Source organism: Dama dama, chromosome 11 (genome assembly GCF_033118175.1).
Source record: "Dama dama isolate Ldn47 chromosome 11, ASM3311817v1, whole genome shotgun sequence".
NCBI lineage: Eukaryota > Metazoa > Chordata > Mammalia > Artiodactyla > Cervidae > Dama > Dama dama.
Genome location: NC_083691.1, coordinates 31299381 through 31321889, shown reverse-complemented (window position 1 = coordinate 31321889; position 22509 = coordinate 31299381). Strand labels below are relative to the sequence as shown.

The 22509-nt window shown below is 53.3% G+C and overlaps 1 protein-coding gene and 1 pseudogene across 4 annotated transcripts in view; one reads left to right on the top strand and one right to left on the bottom strand.

Annotated features, from left to right (window-relative positions):
- ADCY3 (adenylate cyclase 3) overlaps positions 1 to 22509 on the top strand; it is an 82596-nt gene that overhangs the window by 55134 nt on the left and 4953 nt on the right. For 3 of the 4 annotated variants that reach the window (XM_061154932.1, XM_061154929.1, XM_061154930.1), the window contains 13 exons: positions 6310 to 6440; positions 6832 to 6943; positions 7142 to 7269; positions 8397 to 8555; positions 9321 to 9498; positions 13019 to 13147; positions 14788 to 14930; positions 15046 to 15207; positions 16504 to 16591; positions 17425 to 17541; positions 19704 to 20050; positions 20320 to 20385; positions 21829 to 21910. In XM_061154932.1, the coding sequence (XP_061010915.1) occupies positions 6310 to 6440; positions 6832 to 6943; positions 7142 to 7269; positions 8397 to 8555; positions 9321 to 9498; positions 13019 to 13147; positions 14788 to 14930; positions 15046 to 15207; positions 16504 to 16591; positions 17425 to 17541; positions 19704 to 20050; positions 20320 to 20385; positions 21829 to 21910 (1842 nt within the window). The remainder of the gene's footprint in view (positions 1 to 6309; positions 6441 to 6831; positions 6944 to 7141; positions 7270 to 8396; positions 8556 to 9320; positions 9499 to 13018; positions 13148 to 14787; positions 14931 to 15045; positions 15208 to 16503; positions 16592 to 17424; positions 17542 to 19703; positions 20051 to 20319; positions 20386 to 21828; positions 21911 to 22509) is intronic. The other variant, XM_061154931.1, reaches the window with a different exon arrangement.
- On the bottom strand, positions 501 to 1965 carry LOC133064217 (small ubiquitin-related modifier 1-like; annotated as a pseudogene).

Here is a 22509-nt window from a genome sequence, read left to right as displayed (position 1 = left end):
CCTCGTTTGGTTCTTTGCCCAGAGGGTCAGGGCCTTGCCTTTCATTGCTGTGTGTTTTCAGGATGAGCATCAAAGCTTGAGGGCTGGACAAGGGCTACGGGAGGCTCTTCGCCTGCCTTCTTTCTCCGTGTGGAACCACGTCACAGCCTCTGGATCCCTGAATCCCCATCTGCTGGCCAGTCCTCCATTGGTGGTTGCCCCCTCCTGCTGCCTTCTCACATGGCATCTGAGGATGAGAGATCACCACCTCTCGTGGCAGCACATTCTTTACTTGAACTCCTTTGACTTTTAGAACATTCTGCCTCCGCTAGAAGCAACAGTCTGTTCGCTGCAGTCTTCCCTTGTGGGGCCTTCAGAGCAAGCACATCCCTTTTCTACACAACAGCTTTCCTTGGACTTGAATTCTCTGTGAGGCTGCAGGACCCTCCCTTTCCTGGGCTGATTCCCAGTCCCCCAACCCCAACCCCCAGCCACCCTCAGGTGCCCCAACTCCAGCGCCCTCACCTCACGGTCACTTGCTGACCACTGCCCAGGAGATCTGTTTCTTTGTTGGGTGGAGGACCCAGCAGCTCCACCACCTCCTCTTTCAGGACCTTAACATCTCTTAAGGGCCAAGGGGCTTGTGCAGGCACCATTTCATGCTGTGGATTCATTTAAGATCTAATAGCAACTCAAATGGCTAGACTTTCCCCCAGTGTTGATACACTGTGCCTGCCCAGTTCTCTTCTCTTGTAGTTGGTTATTACATTTACCCACTTTGAACTTCATCCTGTACATTTTACCAGACCACTATGGAGTAAAATCCATATTCAGCAATTGTCCTGTGATGTCCCATCCAGATATTCTATAAATACATCCTATGTGTCTTCTGAAGTTTCTTTCTGGAAGGATTTCCACTTTGAACCGAGAGAGAACCCATTTTACAGATGAGCAATCAAGGCCAAAGGGGCAGTGTATGTCCTGGGTCACAGGAGCCTTAGAAGCTCGACCCCAGCTCAGTGATTTTTTTTTTTTTTTTTTTTTGCTCTACCCCCTTCAGCTACTCTTCTCTGTTCCAATAAGATTTTTAAACCTTTAAAATGATTTGTCTCTTTAGCAAAGCCTGTTATGTAGATAGTCATTATTATCACCACATCTGTCTTCAACCTCCAACTTTGATTCCTTCTTTTAGTCTAGACCATCAGATTTTAAAAGTAGCTTCAAGGTAAGGAAATGTCCTTTTCCCATAGTCTAGTTTCTGGCAAATGTCCAGCAGGCTCTTGTTAGAACTTCCGGGCACCACCAGCCTGAAAAGGCACAGTCCTGAGAAAAGTGGCCTCTGCACATGTCATTTTTTATAAAAGGAGAGATGATAGGAAGGGGTCTGGAGTGGATCATAGAAATTTACCTGATAATGAATGCTGAGTGTTAGAATTCAAAATGCCAGGAGTTTTAAAGATGTGGAGGTGATAGTTTCAATTCAGTTTTGAAAATGTTACAAAAAACTAAGGGGGGCGGAGAGGGAGGTGGGAGGGGGGATCGGGATGGGGAATACGTGTAAATCTATGGCCGATTCATGTCAATGTATGACAAAAAAAAAATAAATAATAATAATAAAAAAAAATAAATTAAAAAAAAATTAAAAAGGGTTAATGGAGAAGAAAACTTAAATGAAAAGATCATCCAAATTGTTGAATACCCTCCCCCTGCACCTTCTCTTTGTTCCTGATAAACTCTGATCACATCTTCCTCTTCTACTCCCAGTTCTTTGGGACTGTGATCATCAGTGGATTTTGTCTTTCTCAGAGGAGCCTGGGTGGGGGGCTGGACCTCTGCATCTTTGACTGTATGAGTCCAAGTTTCTGGAGGTGTGTTGTCATTTCCACCTTGACTTGAATCTCGCTGCTACCTTGTCCTCTGGGTTTTAAGTGTTCTTCTTTCTAATCCTCAAGTCTCGGTTGATGGTTTTGCCTGCTGCGTGAGCATGGTCTTGAAGGCCAGGGTCTCTAGCAGCGACTTCAGCATCAGGCTCTCTTTCTCGGTGCACCAGTAAGCCCCTCCTCACTACATAATCATGGCTGTGCCTTTCCCCTCAGTTTCCTTTCCTTCAGGTCCTTCTCAAATGCTTCTAAAGTGGTGCTTACAAACTTCAGTGTGGTCCCCAGTCAGCTGAGGATCCTGGGCCTTGCTGGGTGAGCCTCAGGCCCCCGTCTGCAGGCCAGACTCGGGGTCATGAAGCCTTGGGTCTCATGAGGTGGGCTTAGCTGAACCAGGGGACCTTCTAAAGCCTAGACACCCGAGGAGTCCCCAGAGGTTGCTGCTGTTCCTGGCAGTGCTGAGTTACTTCCAGCAGGAAGCAGGTGCTTTGGGCCCTTTGTGGTCAGTCCAGTGGTAGCTCACTGCGCCTGCGCTGTAGGGGGGTCCTGCTGGCACCCCTTCTGGCGAGCCTCTCTGGAGCTGCCGGAGCTGATATCTCTCACAGCTTTGGGGTAAGCCAGTATCCCAGGGCCCTCATTGTGGGTTACATTCAGAGCCAACTGTCCGTCGCTGAGGCAGAGCTCACAGCATTGGCCCCTCTCCCCTCCTCCCCTCAGCCCATGGGGAAGAGGGAGGTGAGGCCTGCCCAGGACTCAGCCCAGGCCTCTCCTGTACCCACCTCAGCAGCACCCTCCTCCTCCTCCTCTGCTGACCATCAGGAGGAGTCCCAGCTGCGGTCTGGAGTGCCCCAGGCCACCATGCTGAGGCACCCACAGAGGACCCACCCTCCCACATAGCACCACGGGGACTGGGGCTCACAGAATGTTCTGGTGGGCTCTCTCACAGGTGAGCTCCTTACTAGATAAGATTCGGGCACTTCGCATTCATAGCAGAGCAACGTCCCTTGGGTAAGAAGAATCCCCTGATTCCATCAGTCAAAGATCCCTGGGTTCTAGTTCTGGGTCTTCCATGAGGCCCGAGGAATTGGAACAAGCCACTAACCCTCCACACTTCGATTCGGGCACCTGCAGAATGGAGGTAGTTTACACGTTTGTGAAAATACAGGGTAGGAGGGAAGGTTTTAGGAAAGAGGGACAGTTGTGATATTGGTCAATAGCATCTATTTGCCAGGCAAGTTGCTGTCTTCTGAGAACTGCAGAAAGAAGGCAGCCCAGAGTGCTGCTTCTGTCTCATGGCTCCTAAGAGAGGGCTACTGCCTCCTCCCTCCTCCCTTCGCTGCAGGGCTGTGGTCTCCTGCTTGTTTCGTACCTGGCCGTGGGTCTTCTTTCTCAGGTTAGACCCGAACAGACACAGGAGTCTGGAGCTAGCTCAGTGGCCTTGCAGGGATTGTCCTTTTCGAAGAAAACTGTGGTAGCTATAGACAAGCTGGGGTCAGGTCACAGCTGGCGGCAACAGGAAGTTTTGTGTTTATTTCCAGTTTAAAGCGTAATTTTAAAAAGCCTCAGCAGTATGACACCATATGGAGGTAGGTTTAGTTGCTCAGTCATGTCTGACTCTTGCCAACCCTGTGGACTTGTAGCCTGCCAGGCTCCTCTGTCTGTGGAATTCTCCAGGCAAAAATACTGGAGTGGGTTGCCACCTCCTTCTCTAGATGACACCATATAGCAGTTTCGAAAAACATCTGAAATTTTCTCCTAATTTGATCTCCCACATTGAATTGCCCGTTTCTGTCTGGCATATATCCTTCTGCTGTTGTTTAGATGCACGTGTATCCAGCATCACCTTCACAGAATACAGTTCTGTGTCTTGCTTCTCTTTCTCATTATTTCCTTGTAACAGTTTTCATCAAGGTCATTTTTAAGGTTTCATAATCTTCCATCCAGAGGATGTGTCACAATCTAATGAGCCATTTTCTGGACATTTGGGCTGCTTAGAGGTTTTTCCACGAGTATAAGTGATGCTGCAGTGAGGTTCTTCTTGCACATAAATCTTTTTATTTCTTTTGGATTATTTCTGTTGGATAAATTCCCAGAGGAGCCATTAATGGGTCAGAGGCTTGAAATATTCTTATGTCTCTCAAAACATATAGCAACTGCTATCTTAGGAAGAGTGGGGTAGGGCTCTGCCTCTCTGCTGGGGAGACCAAGCCATATCTCTCTGCTCTGGGCCCCTGAGGCTGCCCTGGGTGGCCCCTGTCCTGTCCACCCCTGCGCCCCCTGTGAGGCCCACCTGGCAAGTGCACTTGGATCCCAGCTTCTCCCTCCTCCAAGGACGTGAAGGAAGGAGTTTTACCTGGACTCTGAGAGTGACTGTCAAGAATTTTCTGTGTGTATGTGAGGATTTATCGGAAAGATCCATCATTAGCATCACACAGTCTTAAAAGAGGCCAGGACCCAGGAATGGGTTTAGAATCTCTGAAATGTAAGGGCAAACAAGGTCAGCATCAGTGAAGATACTGGTAAAATGGGTATAAGTGAGGAGCAGGGTGAACACACCTGGCCAGGGGCTGGGGGCTCTGGGGAGGTGGCAGGTCGGTGAGGGAGGGTGTTCTAGAAAGGGTGACACCAGAGCAGAGGGCAGGAAGGCATGCAGAGAAAAGCAGATGGTGTCCAGCTTGTCTACCAGGAGGGGCCAGTAGGGAAGTCAGGGGGAGTCGGGGCTGTGAAAGCAAGTGGGTCACATGGAGGAGGCCTTGGGGCCACAGAGGAGAACACCGTGAGAGCCATCCGGGGATGTGAAATCTGACATGGAAGGTGGTGGGAGGAGGAAGAGAGCAGAGCCTGGCTGGCACGAAAGTCCCGGGGTTGTGACATGGGCCTAGCCCCTCCTTCACTGCCCACTCAGTCACTTTCCTGCCCTGCCCTCCACCTTCTAGAATGTTCTTTCCCATCAAGACCCTTTGCTGCATTTTTTCTCATCTGACAAATTGTCCCTTCTTCTGTGTACACTACGCCTACTTCTTATTTAAGACCTGTTTTATCAGAGTGACTTAAGGTAGACTCTGCCATGGAATTCTCCAGGCAGGAATACTGGAGTGGGTTGCCATGCCCTCCTCCAGGGGATCTTCCTGACCCAGGGATCGAACTCATGCCTCTTACGTCTCCTGCATTGGCAGGCAAGTTCTTTGCCACCAGTGCCACCTGGGAGGCCCCTTATCCGACCCTACATTAAAGTAGACTCTGCCTGCTTAACTGTTTCTGGTCGACCACGAGGTTGCCTCACACGGCACAGGAAGATCGGTAGCCGTAATTTACAACACAGCCACTTTCTTATTATTTGACAATTTGACATTGAGTGATGATCTGCTTTCAGAACGCATCTATTCTCTTGTAAAAAGCTACAGAAGTATATGATGCAAAAAGTGACAGTTCCCCCAGTGGCACTCCCCAGAGATGAGCCTCTGACCTCCTCGCTCTGTTGTCTTCGAGGCACTCGGGTTTGGGGCATCAGAGCTGCAATGCTTTGCGTTTCAGCTGCTGCCTTTGTCCGGCCCTGGTTGACAGTCCTAGAGCCCAGACTGTGCCAGGAGCAGCCACCGCACAGGACTAGATTGTATCTTGATGTCCCCAAGGTTCCCAGGGAGCCCAGAGAGTCTTTTTTTGGAGGACTGAGTTTGGGGCAGAGTCCGAGGGTGTGGGGGAGGCCTGACCATGTGGGCAGGGGCTGCGGAGTTTGCAGTAGACGGGCAGCACCACGTTGGACTTTCTTGATCCTTGGTGTCCTGTGGTCCCTCTCCACCCTTCCCAGCCTGGCATGTCCTCCCCAGCCCCTCACACACCTGCTGATTCCTGGTATTACTGTGCACCCCGCATGTATATGTCCGGGGGAGAAAAAGGCTGAGACGAACATGGAAGGCAGGATCCTTCTTTGTGTGCCCTCATCATCACACCTGGACCAGGCAGAGCTCACAGGGCCTGGTCGAGGGACGGAAGGTCTCCTGCTGACCTGAAAACCCCCTGGAGCTTGTCATCAGTACGCCTGTGGTCAGCTTGGGAGCCCCGGGCAAGTGTAGACCTTGTCTTTCTGAGACACTTTCTGTCTCGGTGCCTTAGTGACACTTCACATCAAGTGACCCAAGAGCAGCTAAGGTATATGGCATCCTTGCTGTGTGCAGACACCATTCTAAGTGCTTCAAGTCACTCAGTCTCTCCACAGGTTTCTGAGCCCCGTCAGTGCTCTGAAGACGCTCAGGTCTCAACACTCAGCCTGTTCAGGGCAGGAAATGACCTGTCCTGGGCCTCCAGCCGCTTCCCAGCATGGGGTCTGCCCTGCCTGGTCTCCATGGCAGGTCACCTGGTTCCTGGCCCACGTCTGTCACCAGGCTTGGGGCATTTCTTCCCAGACTGTCCACACCGGTCCTGCCCTCCCCGCTCACCCTCTCCTCCCCCGTAGGAGAACCTTATGCTCTCCATCCTGCCCAAGCACGTGGCTGACGAGATGCTGAAGGACATGAAGAAGGACGAGAGCCAGAAGGACCAGCAGCAGTTCAACACCATGTACATGTACCGCCACGAGAACGTCAGGTGTGCCGGCCACGGGCCTGGGTTCCAAGCACTGGATGGGGGCTTTGGCGGGTCGACTGAGGACTGTGGGGTCCGAGAGTCTTCCTGGGGACTAGAAACACGCACCCCCTCCCCACAGCATGAACCTCAGCCCCTGCAGGAGCTGCCTTGCTGCCGGATGTTGGGGCCTGAGATGGGCCGTGTGGTCCAGGCCCAATATTGTACAGACACCACAGACAAGCTAAGCTAGAGGCCAGAGCCCTGAATGCACCCTGGATGTGCCAGGGTCTCACCACTTTGGGGCCTGAGCAAGGACCTGGCTGCCGGGGGGCTGGAGTGGGAGCTGGCGGTGGGCAGCGTGGAGCCCGGCTTGCTATCTGCGTCCTCACCGCTGGGCCTTCCTCCCCTGCAGCATCCTCTTTGCTGATATCGTGGGCTTCACCCAGCTGTCCTCAGCCTGCAGCGCCCAGGAGCTTGTGAAGCTGCTCAATGAGCTCTTTGCCCGCTTTGACAAGCTGGCGGCTGTAAGTACCCTGCCCCTCAGCTGGCTTTCCACGGTGGGGGGCGGGCGGCACCCGCGAGGCCTGGGCCTGCCTCTCCCCCTCCTCCCTGGCCCCCACGACTTCCTCCCATCCAGCCTTCCTCAGCGGTCTTCGCCTCTCACCCCTCCTCGCCGAGGAGGGGGGTGCCCCTGGACCCCAGTCCACACCCTGCCCTTTCAGAAATACCACCAGCTGCGGATTAAGATCCTGGGCGACTGTTACTACTGCATCTGTGGGCTGCCTGACTACCGCGAGGACCACGCCGTCTGCTCCATCCTCATGGGGCTCGCCATGGTGGAGGCCATCTCGTAAGTGGGGTGCCGCTGGCGGGAGACAGAGGGGCTCCCAGAGTATGGGTCCTGGCCCCTCGGGGAAGCCCAACTTCCGAGCTGTCTTGTTTTGGTGGGCCCTGTGCAACCCAGGCCCCCGAAGAGGGTCCGTCAGGGTATGACATGGGTGCAGCCTCTGATGGAGGCTTTTCCAGCCTTAGGCCATGCTGTTTGTTCTGCTGGGAGGTGCCCTCATCACGAAATGCTTCCACCTCACATTTTCTTTATTTTCCTCCCAAATGTCCCCCCATCTCTTCTCCCTGTGTTTCCTCATCGTGACCCCCCCAGGACAGATAAGTTCAGAGATCCCCATGCCTGTCTCTTGAACCAGGAAGTCCGAGTGCAGCAGGGGAGTGACCACTGATGTCACAGGTGTTTGGGCAGCAGAGCCGGGCCTGGAACCCTGGCCTCTGAGCTCAGAGCTCCGCTCTGAACAAGGCCGGGAGCCTTGAGGGCAGTGAGCTCTGCATCCCCAGGATCTTTCCCGCTGCAGTCTCTGCACCCTGAGCTTGGAGATCCCTGGGGGATGCTCCTGGCTGTCCCCTCAAGGCCTCTGGGGGGCCCTGAGTGGCATCAGCCCCCCCAAAGCACCTTGCTGAGTCTGGGAATTGGGTGTGTGTCCAAGGGGGTGGTTTTGCATTGTTAGCATCCTCCTCTAGGACTGCCTGGAGAGAAGCCAGGACTGCCATTCCCTGGGGACCATGGTTCAGGATTTAGAGATTCACCTCCACTCCCATCACGGTTGGGCAAAATTCTGAAATTCACGTCTGTCTCCTCTTGGAGGTCTCAGGCGGGCAGTGGCCCCCTCCACGCACACACACCTAGCACAGGGCCTGCACACAGTAGGCGCTAGGTGATGTCAGCTGCATGGACGAGGGAACGGATGAGCGCAGTCAGAGGTCCCTTGGGGCAGAGGGTCTCTGCTGTTTCCGGCCCCCTGTCTCCCCCCACATCACACACAGGTTGTTGAATGTGGGCTCAGGCCCCTGCTGTTACCCCAGTAGTGGGTGACTCAGACGTGGGCAGCTGGTAGTGGCTGGGGGGGGGGTTGGCCGCCTGGTTGGGCGCAGGCTCAACCCGCCCTCCTTTGTGTGGGCCCCTGGCAGGTATGTGCGGGAAAAGACGAAGACTGGGGTGGACATGCGAGTGGGGGTGCACACGGGCACCGTGCTGGGGGGTGTCCTCGGCCAGAAACGCTGGCAGTACGATGTGTGGTCCACCGACGTCACCGTGGCCAACAAGATGGAGGCTGGCGGCATCCCGGGGTGAGTGCGTGTTCCTTCCCAGGGTGGGGATGGGCACTGGGGCTGAGGGAAGGGACCACCGTCCCTCCCATCCCTCAGGGCTGTGGTCCAGACAAGGGACAAGGGGTCTTGGAGAACCAGGCCTCCGCACCCAGGAGCAGCTCCTCTTCCCGGGCCCTGTCCTCCCTCCCCCTTTGCTTGCCATGGGGCTGCCGGGCTCTGAGGTCCCCATAGCTCCTGCAGGGCGCAGGTCTCAGTGGAGGGCGTTATTAGCTGTGAGAGTCTCCTGACAGGCCCTGAAGCACCTGCACATCTTACTGAGCTCTTTACAGACTTGGTCGGGGTCAGCGGGGCAGGCCCTGTCCTCAGGATGGACAGGGATGTGGCCAAACCTTCCCGGCCTGGGTCCAGGGGCTTCCCTCGGATGCAGTCACAATTCTCTCCCTCAAAGTGGCTCCCTAGACATGGGTTACTACCCCCTGACAGCTGGTGGTACAGCTGAGACTCACATTGGGTTGATACTAATCAGACCTTATGACCTTCATGTTCAGAGCAGACTTCAATTCCTTATCTTATCTGATACCCTCAGCCGCTTGGGAGGACAGACCATCTCACGGATTGACCGCTGAGGCTCAGAGAGGGGGAGGTGCAGGGCTGCGCACACAGCCAGCTAATGGCAGGACTTGCTGGTCACTGCTGTGTCCCAGGGGCAGCGGGTGGGCTGGGGGCTGCCCCAGGGTGGGGGCTGCCTGGCCTGTGCTCAGGGCCCCTCTCACCGGAACCCAGGCGCGTGCACATCTCCCAGAGCACCATGGACTGCCTGAAAGGAGAGTTCGACGTGGAGCCGGGTGAGGGGGGCAGTCGCTGTGATTACCTGGAAGAGAAGGGCATCGAGACCTACCTCATCATCGCTTCCAAGCCAGAGGTGAAGAAGACAGCTGCCCAAAACGGCCTCAATGGCTCGGTGAGTCCTCTGCCCACCCCCCAGGCCTAGAGATGAGATTGTAGAAGAGTTGGCAGAACCATGAGAGGTCCTCTAGGTGCAGTGTTAGAGCAAAGGGCAGTACAAGGTATTTTGTGCCAAGGGTAAAGTCTGAGCAACAGGAAATTCTCTAAAGAACTCAGAAAAAGTAGAAAGCTGTGCTGCAGAAAATTAGGAAATGTCAGGATGGAAAGTGGAGCCCCAGGAAATGACACTTGACCCGGTCACAGAATTCTTGAGTCTTCATATTTTACGAGTGTTACACGTGGAACTTCAACATATTCCCTAGAACAAACTAAAAATCTTCTTCTAAGCAATTCTGTAAGATGCTAATTTGTGAAGTGATGGAACATTTATAGTTTCTGGCCAAAAAAAAGTTTTTAGTAAATTTTAAAATGTTACTCCTTAAAAAAAATTACACAAATTTGCTTGTCCTAAGGACCACCTTGAAGTCACAGAGCAGCAGTCAAATGTATCTTTGTGACAGCCACACATAGTCCCGTTTGCTCTAATCTTGTGTTTTCTTATTCAGTCCACCCTTGCATGGTGCATCACGTGAGTCAGGAGTTGTTTGTGGCACCTGACACCCCCGAGAGGGTTACGGGTGGGATCTTGGCTTGGCAGCAGCATGTTTATGAAGCTGTTTTTCATTATTCAGTTTTCCAATTAGAGAAAAGTTGAGTTCATGGATGTGTAGCTTGAAACACTGGCACAGAGGCTCCGGAGTCTGAGTTGTTGGGCCCCGGGACCCGGATGCCACCATGCAGGATGGAAGCACAGGCGACAGCCTCCCACGGACGGGAGTTAGACTTCTTCCCAAATGCTCCAGCCAGACCAATGAGCCGACCCATTTCTCATGGAATCATGGGCACTGTTCCCTTCAAAACTTGTACTGACATTTTGAGGCAATCCAGGTTTACAGTGTTTTGTAAAGTTGATTTTCAGCTGTTTCTTAGATGCCCCTACCTGAAAAATATAAATGTCTCAAAGTGGAAAAGCTGGATTAAAGGTTCTGTACAATGTAAGTTTAACCCATGTCCCCACCTCCTGCCACCTCTCTGGGCCCTTGCTGGTTCTTGACTCACTTTTTTCTTCATTCATCTGAAAGATGAAGCCAGGGTATCTCACTGTTTTAATCGCATTTCTTCAGTTATTAGCATGATTGGACACTTTCCACATGGTTGTCAGCCTGGGGCTTCTCTTCTGTGAAGGGCATATTCGTATCTAACCTCTGAGGACTTTCTGCACCTTTGATTTGTAGACTTTGTTGTTTATGAGATGAACCCTCTGTCACACGACACTCGTCAGATCTGTGTCAGGCATCCAGTTCATGCCCAGCACTGTGACACATCTCTCTCGGGGAACTTAGATGCTGGGCTACTGTAGATCGTATCCGTTAGTTGTCTTCTCTACCGGTCACTGCAGCAACTGTCAGCCCTCAGTGGGTGTTAACTGTGCTGACAGCTTAGCACAGTTATCATAAGCCTTTGTGATTAGCTCAACAGTAGTGTAAAACTTCTCCTGCTCTAGATGTGCTCTGAGAAGGCCGAGCTAGCAGATCACCAAACCTGCTCAGCAGGGAGTGAGTCGGAAGCAGTCGAGCACGGACAAGATAGAGGAGCTGACGCATGAGCCATGTGTGAGTGGTGACAGGGAGCAGTAGGGACAGAGGTGACGGGGCTTCTCTGGGCCTCACGGGAGCAGACACCATTCCATCTGCAGTGACCTCTCCCCATGGTTTAGTTGAACAGAGTGATAGGAGGAGAGTGTGAGAAGAGTCATTGCAACGAATCCCTCCCGAGTGTTGAAAAGGCGTCTCCCGTCTATATGGACCTTGTTGCCGGTCTCATTCAGTTGTCCTGAATGCCGTCGCCAGCCAGCTCCCGGATTGCGATCTCAGCCCCACTGGCATCCTTGCACCAAACTTCCAGCCACGTGTGAATCTCCATCTCTGTGTGTGTGTGCGCATGCATGCTCAGTCGTGTCCGAGACTCTGCGATCCCATGGACTGTAGCTTGCTAGGCTCCTCTGTCCATGGGATTCTCTAGGCAAGAATATTGGAGTGGGTAGCCATTTCCTCCCCCAGGAGATCTTCCCAACCCAGGGATTGAACCTGCATCTCTTGTGTCTCCTGCATGGACGGGCAGGTTTTTTTCATCATTGCGCCACCTGGGAAGCCCACTGGTCCAAAGCCGAGCTCCCAAGCCTCTCTCTACCCTAGAACCCACTCTTCCTTGGTCTTCCCAATCTCGATCAGTGGCAACTCCATTCTTTTAACTGCTCAGCCCCAAACCTTTGAAGACATCCTTGCCCCCTGTCTACAATCCACACGATCTTGCACGATCTACCTCTAGGCCCCCTCTTCTCACCCCTGGCAGACATGTCCCCTCTGCACCATTGTCGTCTCATGCTTGTGTCAGCGCGGTGGTCCCCCAAGGGTGGTCGCCCTGCTCCTGCCCTTGCCCCGCTGCCCTCTCTCTGCTCACAGCCACCAGAGTGATCCTGCAGGGATGTTGGGTGAATCATGTCACCACCCCCCAGCTCATCATCTTCCTTTGGCCCCTGTCTCACTCGGAGGAAGAGCCAAAGTCCGTTGAGGTCAGGAACCCCATCCCGCAGGTCCTCACCGCCCGACCCGTTTTACTCACTCGCTCGGCTGGGGCAGTGCCCGTCTCCTGGCTGCTGCTGAGACCCTGCGGGTGCATGCCCACTCTGGCTGCACACCCACTCCGGGTGCACGTCCACTCCAGGCTTCCTACTCCCCAAAACCTGTCTGAGAGCTGCATAATGTGCTCCTTCACGTGTTTACAGGAATGTTATCCTCACAGTGACTCCTCCCCAGCCTCCGTTTACAGTTTACTTCCCCAGGAACCGCCGTGTCCCTTGCCTCCCTTGCCTCCCCTGCCTCTCCAGGCCCTGCTCTCAGACCTCCTGTAATCATTTATTCTTTGTTTCACCGCTGTCTGCCTGTCCGCACTAGAAGGTGGGCTCCCACGTCAGGACATTGTGTTTGTGTCCCCAGAAGTTACAACAGTTCCTGTCACACAGTAGCTACTCAATAAATACTCAGTAAATGAATGAGTGGACTGTGTTCCTATGTAGAGGATCTCATTTATTCTGTCAAGGAAAAGTACTAATCTCTGGGGAAACTGGTTTATGGAATTTATTCAGATGTTTGGAAGGCGTTTGACAGGGCTCTCTACCCCAAAAATGATCCCTGTGAAGCTCTATATCCCTCAGTTACTTAGAAATAAGAATTAGAACAATAGGATCTTTCTCTGCTTGGAAAAATTTTAATACTAGAAATTGTATTACTAGAAATTTAATACTAGAAAATTACAGCATTCTAAAATGGATGTTCTGGAGGAGGAAACAAATAGTGAGATTTCTAAGGCTATGAGGCCTCTGAACTCTGGTGGGGAGATTCCAAACCAGAGAGTAGACCAGAGTGGGCGGCTGGCAGTGCCTGGGGGCCCCTGATGACCCCTCCCTTCTGCTGCAGGCCCTGCTGAACGGAGCGCTGCCTTCCTCAAAGCCCAGCTCCCCTGCCCTCATTGAGACCAAGGAGTCCAACGGGAGCATTCACACCAGTGGCTCTATATCTGAGGAGCTGGAGGAGCAAGATGCCCAGGTATGGGTGGGGCTGAGCCCTGGGATGTGGGCGGAGATGGGGAGGCAGAAGGTGAAGAGTTCTGAGCTGAAGGGCTGGCCTGGCCCCTAGCTGGGCTCCATCCTTGGAACTGCGTAACCCGGGGCAGGTCACCCCCCCAACCTGGTCTCACTGGCCCCTCTTCAGTTACTGGGGATCGGGTGGCTAAGGTCAGAAGACGTGCCCACTGCCACGGCCTGGTCCAGCTCTGATGTCCCTAACCCTGTGGGTCTGAGGGCAGTGAGGACACCAGCGGACATTGCTCCAGGATTGGACTGTTTTGGAAGTGGGCCTTCAGGGCTGTGCCCACCTCTCGAGCTAGGTTTAAACCCCGCAAGTCCTGTGCTCAGATGGAGGGTTTCCAAAGGAATTAACACGCTGTCCCCCTGAGATCAGGGTCCACTTTGGGAGAGTGTCCAGGATCCGTCCATTACTGAAGAGCTTCCCCAGTACATCCACTGACAGAGGCAAGCGCTGAGACGGGTCTCGGCCCTGCAGAGGCTGCTGTGAGCTGGTCAGCCGTACCGCCGGTCTCTACTGCTCTGTGCCTGTAGATCAGGTGCTGGAGGACAAGAGGGTGGACGGGGCTGAAGAAAAACTGGGTTTTCTTGAGTACCACGATGCTCAGTAACTCTTCCTTGTTGTGATTTTCTTGATAGAAAGTGGAATACCAATGCAGTGTAATTCACTAACAAGAAGGACACAGAGGCTTAATCAGCAGCCTGTGATTTCTTCTGTCCTCTCGATTAGCCAGTGTCGCATTGCTCTCAGATATGCTTCAGGGACGGAGGTTCCTGGTGCTGGAAAAGAGCATTTGTGTTGTGTTACAGAGAAGAAATTGGGGCTGGAGGAGTGTGGATTATATGGGTCAGGCTCCACCCGAGGCATGCCTGAGCTCCAGACCGGGGCATCTTGGTTCTGGCTTCAGGATAGACTCTTGGACCATCTAGATAGCCCCAACGAGCCTGGTCCCAGTTGTTTGGACTGATGGCTATGTAGTCCTGGTCTGGAGTCATGTGTCTGGAGCTGATGCTTTTCCTTTGTGACCAGGAATAAAAATGGTAGGGGGCACCCCAGCCCCACCGCCCCACAGGCAGTAAGATTGTTGGTTTCTCTGCATTGCTTTCCCCCTCAGATCTTCCTCCCCTCAGATGAGCCAGATCTGAGCTCTTTTAGGAGCTCCCTTTAGCCCGAGGGCTGGGGGTCTTTTACATCCCTGAGAATGCCGATGCATACGGGTGTGTGACACCGCTGTCCTCATAGCAAAAGGTGCTGGCACCACGCTGCCAGCAATCTGTGACTCCAGGTCTCTGCTCAGGAGCCCGGTGGCTGCTCCCCACACTACCATTAGTGGGTGGTCACTGCAGAGCTCTTGTTAGGGGCACGGGGCCTGGGTGAGTTCAGGGAAAGCCGGAAGGCCTGCGGCTTTGGGTTCAGACCCAAGCAGGATGGAGCCACGTGAGACCACTGGGAAGACTTTCCCCAGGAGATGGTTTTGAGAGCCACGGGGCGGTGCTCTGTGATCCCTTCTGTTCTCCTTTCCCCCAACACCACTGTGTGTCTCCCCAATCTCTTCCCGCTCCACCCCACCTGCCGCCCAACTCAGCTGCCCTGCCTTGCAGGCCGACAACCCCTCGTTCCCCAACCCTCGCCGGAGGCTGCGCCTTCAGGACCTGGCTGATCGCGTGGTGGACGCCTCTGAGGACGAGCATGAGCTCAACCAGCTACTCAACGAGGCGCTACTGGAGCGGGAGTCTGCCCAGGTGTAAGCGGCCCCATGGACACCCGGCCCCTTGGTCTTAGCCTTGAGCTGCCCTGGCATGCGGCCCAGGAAGTTTAGTCTTCTTAAATGTGTCTCATGGGGCTTGTTTGCACTGCAGAGTGAAGAAGAGAAACACCTTCCTCCTGTCCATGCGGTTCATGGACCCCGAGATGGAAACCCGCTACTCGGTGGAGAAGGAGAAGCAGAGCGGGGCTGCCTTCAGCTGCTCCTGCGTCGTCCTGCTCTGCACGGCCGCGGTGGAGATCCTCATTGACCCCTGGTGAGGGGCGGGCAGGGCAGGCCCGACAGTTGGCAGGGCGGAAGGGGACGAGCTACCTAGGCTGGAGGCCAGAGGGGAGAGGGTCTCAGGTGGAGCCTAACTCAGGGCCTCGGGCTCGGTTCCTCACGCCTCACCCCCAGAGCAGCCCAGGGAATGCTGGGACTGCGCCCTGCACCCCCTTCCTTCTCTCTGCCCCTGGGTCCTGGGATAGAACTAGCGTCAAAGCGGAGCTCACATCAGGGCTGAGAAAGCTGAGGAAGGGAGGGGTCCAGGGGATGGACATCTGGCTGGGCGGGCCTGAGTGGTGCTGGGACAAGGAGATGGGCTGGAGATGCTCTTCAACCTCAATCACCATGGCCCACTGGCTCCCTTTCTTGGCTCATCTTAGGAAAGACAGATTTCAGGCTCTGGCTGTCGACTTGTCTCCTCTCACAGCTATGAGAGGTCCTCCAGGGCAAGGCAGGGTGTTGGGGAATCCTTGCCCCAATCCTTGCTGAAGCCTGAACTGAAGGATGACTGCCCACTCCCTTGCTTTTTCCCCATAGCTGATCAGCAGTTCGCCCCAGTTCAGGGGTTCCCCACCGGGAGAGGTGTGGAGCCCTGTTCTGATCACAGTTTGGGGAACTTAAAAGAGCCTTGGACTTGTCACATAGTCCTAGGTTCTGGGTGTGGCTTATCGCCTATTTGTTCTATTTGGATACATCACTAAGGGCTCCTAGAGCATCCGTTTGCTCACTTGTAAAGTGAAAGATCAGGATGCTAATGATCTGAAGATAATAATATCTGGCTAACTCAGAATTGTTGTGAGGACCAAATTCATTCATTTACTCCACAAATATTTACTGTCTACTTTGCACCTAGGGTTAAGGTCTAGGGATGCAGTGAACACTGTCAGTTCAGCAGCCCTTGGCCGTAAGCTGCTCTGTTCCATGCTCTCTCCTTCCATCATAGTGACATGGCAGAAGGCTTGTTCCTAAGAATCCCTTCCCAGATTTTACTGGGCTCTACCCAGGGCATCTGTAAGTCTGCCCTTCTTTGGGAAATGCCTCTAAAGAACAGTTACAGCTGGGGAGGGTTGTGTCTCCCCAGACCCTGCACACAGCTGTGTGGAGGGGAAATCACATGGAACTTTTAGGGTACAGGCTTGGCCTCACTTAGAGGGTCTGCCCTCTGTCTCCCTTCCTCTGTTCTCCTGGCCCGTGACCCAGCTCACTAAGCCCCCTGCCCACCCCGTGCCTCCCCCCGCCCCCCGCCCCCCGCCCCGGGCCCTTCCTCATCATGTTCTCTCTCTTACAGGCTTATGACGAACTATGTGACCTTTGTGGTTGGGGAGGCTCTGCTCCTGATCCTGACGATCTGCTCGCTGGCTGCCATCTTTCCGCGGGTAAGAAGCACATCTCCTCCTGGCTCAGAGCTGTCTGGAAGTATCACTCCCGGTGAGCGTGGGTGCTGATGGAGCTGTCAGGTCCTGTCAGGTCCTGACAAGTAGATGACTCCTGTCGCGATGGTTCAGGCACCCATCCATTCATTTATGACAGACTCCTTCACTATTGGCTCTGCACCCTCTTTGGTCCAGGCCCTTGAGCACACAAGGGTGAGGGAGCCTGTATCAAGATAAATGGGAACCTGTGTGGAAAAGCAGAAGAGGCCTGGCTGGAAGGTTAACTGGCTCCAATTGCAAAGGACCCAAAGCCAGACACAAGGGATTAAGACTTTCTCCTATAAGCAGTGGGTGCCAGGCAGAGGTTTTGATCAGAATGACAAGGGAAAAGCAGCATTTTAGGAAATTTAATCTGGCAGGTAACTCACAAGAAACTTGGGGGTTTTAGGTACACTGACCCAGGGAAGGCAGGAGGAGTCAGGCAAAGTCAGCCGGCCCTGAAAACTCCCCTGACCTGGCTTCACCACCCAGAGGCCAGGAGTGGACAGCTGCTGGAGGGCCACCCACAGGCTCTGGGCTGATCCCCGAGTGGCTCTGGGAAGGGCTGTGATATCTGGGTCACGGTGTGTCACCCACACCTCCAGCAGCACCGGCAGGCTGAGCTGGGACCCATGTGCCTTCTCAGTTCCGCCGCGCTCGGCTTTTGGTTGATGCACACGCACAGCACTGCTTCCCAGGTTCCTGGGGAGTGTGGGAGCAAGCAGAGTGGTTAGCAGCCATGTTTACAAAGGAGAAAGCTGTCAAGGCTCAAGGCCCTTGAAATTCCATGCTTGTAGGCCTTTCCTAAGAAGCTCGTGGCCTTCTCTACTTGGATCGATCGGACACGCTGGGCCAGGAACACCTGGGCCATGCTGGCCATCTTCATTCTGGTCATGGCAAACGTGGTGGACATGGTGAGCCCCCGCTGTCCTGCTGAAGGGACGCCCACTCTCAGAGGAGGGTTCTGAATTGACCTGCCTGAGCAGTTGCCAGCCCACCCTGTCCCCCCAGCTATCCACGCTGGCCGCTAGACACAGGTTTGAGTGGCACTTGGGTTCCTAACTGATCATTCTGACCAGCGGGGTCATCTCCCCAGGGTACCTCCCAGGCTGCCCCTCTCCCTGCCCCAGCTCCTTGCTCTTCCCGAATCCAGGAGCCCAGCTCCAGGACCTGTGCTGGGGGCTTTACGTAGGTTGATTCATTTAATCCGTATAATAATCCCAAGAGGTCGGTATCATCTGTACTTTCGTGTGAAAAAATGATGCTCAGAGAGGTTAAGTCAGTTGTTTTAGGTCACACAGCCAGTTAGTAACACAGTGAATGGAAGCAGTTCTAAACCCTATCCTTTGTTTTCTTCCTCTATGTCTCACTGCTCAGGGGCCCCAGTACTCTAAGCTTTCTGCATGTCTTAAGTGTCCCCTAGTGAGGCTAGTGTCAGGCATCCAGCAGGACAAGGGAGATAAACCTGCTCCCCGAGAGGAGTGCTCCTGTTGGGCCTTCATCCATCTGAGCGAGGCCAGACCTTCCAGAGGTGGGTCACTGGAGGCGGCTGCCTCACTGAGCCCAGGAAGCTGGTGGCAGATTTACTCCTCTGTTGGGGCTTCCCTGGTGGCTCAGATGGTAAAGAATCTGCCTGCAATGCGGGAGACCTGGGTTCGATCCCTGGACTGGGAAGATCCCCTGGAGGAGGCCATGGCAATCCACTCCAGTGTTCTTGCCTGGAGAATCTCCATGGACAGATGAGCCTGGCGGGCTACAGTCCATTGGGTTGCAAAGAGTTGGACATGACTGAGCCACTGAGCTCACGTGAGATTTGCTCTCCCCAGTTCCTGCAGGTTCCGTGAAGGGGCAGAGGGACAGCTGTGGGAAGCCACCAGACAGTTACTGAGCACTGGGCGCTTAGAGCTGTCACTGGTGTTCTCTTGTCAGGCCTCACAGCTCCCTCCAGTGTTGGTAGCATTAGGTGCACCCTCTTAGTTTAAGAGTCCTACTTTGAAAATAAAACATTATTTGTGTTGTTCTCTTTAACACTGAAGCACAGGAGAAAACTCAGCATGGAGACTTATTCAGCAGCATATAGGTGAGAAGCCCTAGGCCATTCGATCCAAGTTCAACAGGAGTGGGGTTCAGAGCCCTGACGTGCCCACAGGTAGCTGGTGCCCACAGTGCAGGGAAGAGAAGGCCCAGGTCTCCTGCATGTCAGGAACCCCTGGAACCTGATGTCTGGGTCTGGGGACCGCTATCTAGCAGGGTTGTGGACACTTGCAGGACAGCAGGAGGTCCTATCACCAGGGGAGGGGTGAAAATCTGGCTAAGTGTAAGACTTTCTCCACGCTAGAGTCACATGCTGAGGGCTTTCCCAAAGCCAGATAATGGCCAGGGGGTGAAAGTGAAGAAAAGTAGGTCTGATTCGGTCTATGGATGCACTTTCCATTGACCACATTGCCCAGCAGCGGGACTGGCAACCAGACTCCAGAAAGGATTCTGAGCGGGGACTGGCTGCCCTCACAATGAACTGTGAGGGGGCTGACTGGCTGACCCAGAACTCCTCTGGGACAATAGTGCAATGTGAGCAAGAGCATCTTGGGCTTAAAACCTAAACCCCAGATTCCTAGTCTGGCTTTACCACCTGCTAATTTTGCTCCTTTGGCCAAGGGCGGCCTGTTTGTTTTATATGATTGTGTGTGTGGTGTGTACTAGGTCGCTTCAGTTGTCTCTGACTCTGTACGACCCCATGGACTATAGCCCTCCAGGCTCCTCTTGTCCATGGGATTCTCCAGGCAAGAATGCTGGAGTGGATTGCCCTTCCCTTCTCCAGGGGATCTTCCTGACTCAGGAAGATAGAACCCGCATCTCTCACGTCTAACCTGCATTGGCAGGCAGGTTACCACTAGAGCCACCTGGGAAGCCCCTTACATGATGGTAACCGTACTCAGAATACACAAGAGAATTTCCATGATCATCATCAGAGATGATGGGAAAGCTCTTAGCAGGAATTACTGACTTGCGCATTACTGTCCCCTGGTAAACTTTCCCTTCTTGCTCGGGGTTTCTGAGGGAGCCATGGACGTGGCAGCTGCCACGGCCCAGCCTTTTCTTAACAGTGTCTGCTGTCCCCTTGCATCCCATGCTCTCCCCATCCACTCATGGTCCTGGCCTCCAGCTCAGTTGTCTCCAGTACTACACAGGACCCACCAATGGCACCGCAGAGATGCAGGTGGAAGATGGCTGCGTGGAGAACCCCAAGTATTACAGCTACGTGGCCGTGCTGTCCCTCATCGCCACCATCATGCTGGTGCAGGTCAGCCACATGGTCAAGCTCACACTCATGCTGCTCATTGCGGGTGCCGTGGCTGTCATCAACATCTACGCCTGGTGCCCCATCTTTGATGACTACGACCGCAAACGCTTCCAGCAACACGAGTAAGATGAAGCCAGTTTGGAGATCCGCATGGTCTCCTTCCTCCCACCCGCCTCCCCAGTCCCTGATTCAAGGTCACGGGCCTGCAGTGAGCTGGCCATCTGTCTCTAGGGCTCATCAAAGGCTTGTATGGGAATCAGGGTTTGTGGCTTCTCACAGACTGGTTGGCTGTGATCCCAGGACAGATCCTGTCCCTTTTTGAGGACTGAAAGGCCCAGGTCACCTCAGTGTTTGGCTGGGTCCAAGTATGTGCTGTTATCTGTCCCGACAGCTTTCCGATGGTGGCCTTAGAGAAGATGCAGGTGTTTTCCAGCTCGGGGCTCAATGGCACTGACAGGTAAGGGTGTCTACTTTCCTGTCCTGCCCTGCGTTTCCGGTCCCTTTCTTCAGGAGACAAAACACAACAGGGTCCCATCCTTCCAGAGGCACACTGTATGGGATGTTCAAGCTCGAAAAGTCAGCATGTTTCTGTGGGAGGCTGGAGCAGACTTTAGTGCTTATCTGGCCACGCTGGCCTTTCCTGAGGTGAAGAGAATGCAGAGCGGTCTAGAGGGTGGAATAGAGAGCAGGCTGGAGAGGTGGAGAGAAAAGGAGCAGCCTCATGGATGACAGCTGCGGAACAGACCTCAGAAGCCTGAGGAGGAAGGAGCCCTGTGGCATTCATACTAGAACACCTGGATTCTTTCCCCACCACATTAGTTCTCTGTGGGGCCTCAGCAGGCCAGTTTTCCTGAGTCTGTGTCATCTCTTGAAGAGGTTATCAGTAGAATTCTTCAAGATCCCGTCTTAGCTTTGAAGTTTTAGAATGTTACAATGTAGTGACTTGACTAGACTTTTAAGTAGGTTAAAAAAAAAAAAAAAAAGAAAAGAAAAAAGATTACCTAACAGAAGATAGATAGAAGACTTGAATAGGCCTTTCACAAAGGAAGTCTAAATAGGCACTAATAGATTAAGGGCATTCAAGTAATCAGGGTCATACAAATTAAGACCACCAGGAAAGACTGTCACACACCAACCAGTTTGGCAAAAATTAAGAAGTCTGATAACATCATGGATTATGGTAACCCATACATCCCTGGTGGAAGTATAAATGGTACAACCGTTTAAGAAAACAATTTGGAGTTAATTAGTAAAGGTGAAAATAGACCTATGACTCAGTAACTCCACTGCTATGTATCCATGTTAGAGAAATTAATGTACATGTTATTTGTCCCCAGATGTATGTACTAGAATGTCCATAGTTGCACTGTTCATAATAGCCACACATGTACAAACATCCAAAACAAAGGAGAACCCCAATGAAATTAAGGCTAAGTGGATATGTACATTGTGGTATATGCATATAATACCAACTCAGCTCCATACAAAAATATGGCTGACAGTTATAGAAAAGCATGGTGCAACTGTGCCCTCATCCCATCACCGAGATGTTAGTCTCTCCCTTCTCCAGATTCCTACATGGTTGCGGCTACTGCTGTGATCACTCAGGTGATCTGGTGTTTAATAAACATCTAGGGAGCAGCTTTGAAGGCCTGACGTAGATTCCAAGTGCAGCCAGGACTGGCCAGGAGTTGGCTGGCAGTTAAGACAAAAACCCAGTGATTTCAGAAATTTTTACTGCCCAGTGGGCATCTGGACTTTATATGAAGGTGCTTAAGCTGCTGAGAAAGGTTTCTGGGGTGATAGGAAACAGCATAGCCACGTTAGAGGGGATTAAAAACTCCCTTGTCAGCAGAGGGCAGCATGGCGCACTTTCAGCTGAATTCTCTGGGCCCCACAGGCTGCCCCTGGTGCCGTCTAAGTACTCGATGACAGTGATGATCTTCGTCATGATGCTGAGCTTTTACTACTTCTCCCGCCATGTGAGTGCCTGCACACTTGCCCCTTCCGCGCTGACTTCTCAGGGCCTCCTGAGAAGCAGCCCCGGGATCTAAGAACCCAAGCTCCTGGGGAATGCCGTTTTCCTTACCCCATATGGCATGTGACCCTGGTCAGGCCACCACCTCTGCCATTTTCTGGTCTCTTCCTCACGAGTATTAATACCAGAAAAACAGTTCTTACCTCTGACCTGCTGATGGAAGCCTGGGGGTGAGGCACAAAGCCTGGATAAAATCTCTAATTTCCTAGGCCAGGGGCTCATGGGTCTCCACTCATCCTGGCTCTGGGGGTCACTAACACACTGACTACAGAGCCAGAAAGGGAAAGAAGCTGGTGAAATTTTTGTTTGGTTAAAAGGAAAAAGAGGAAGAGGGAGGGGAAGTACCCACACAAGGGACTTACTTTCATATTAGCTCAGGAGCCACCCAGTGGCTTGTCAAGAGAACTGCAGCCACCTCCAGCCACTTGTTGGCGACTGGAGCCTGCTGGAAATGGGGACTTCTCCGTGCTAAGAGATCCCCACTGCTGCCACCACCCACAAGGCTGATCTGTAGCTAAAATGGGGTCCCAGGAGGCCTCCTCA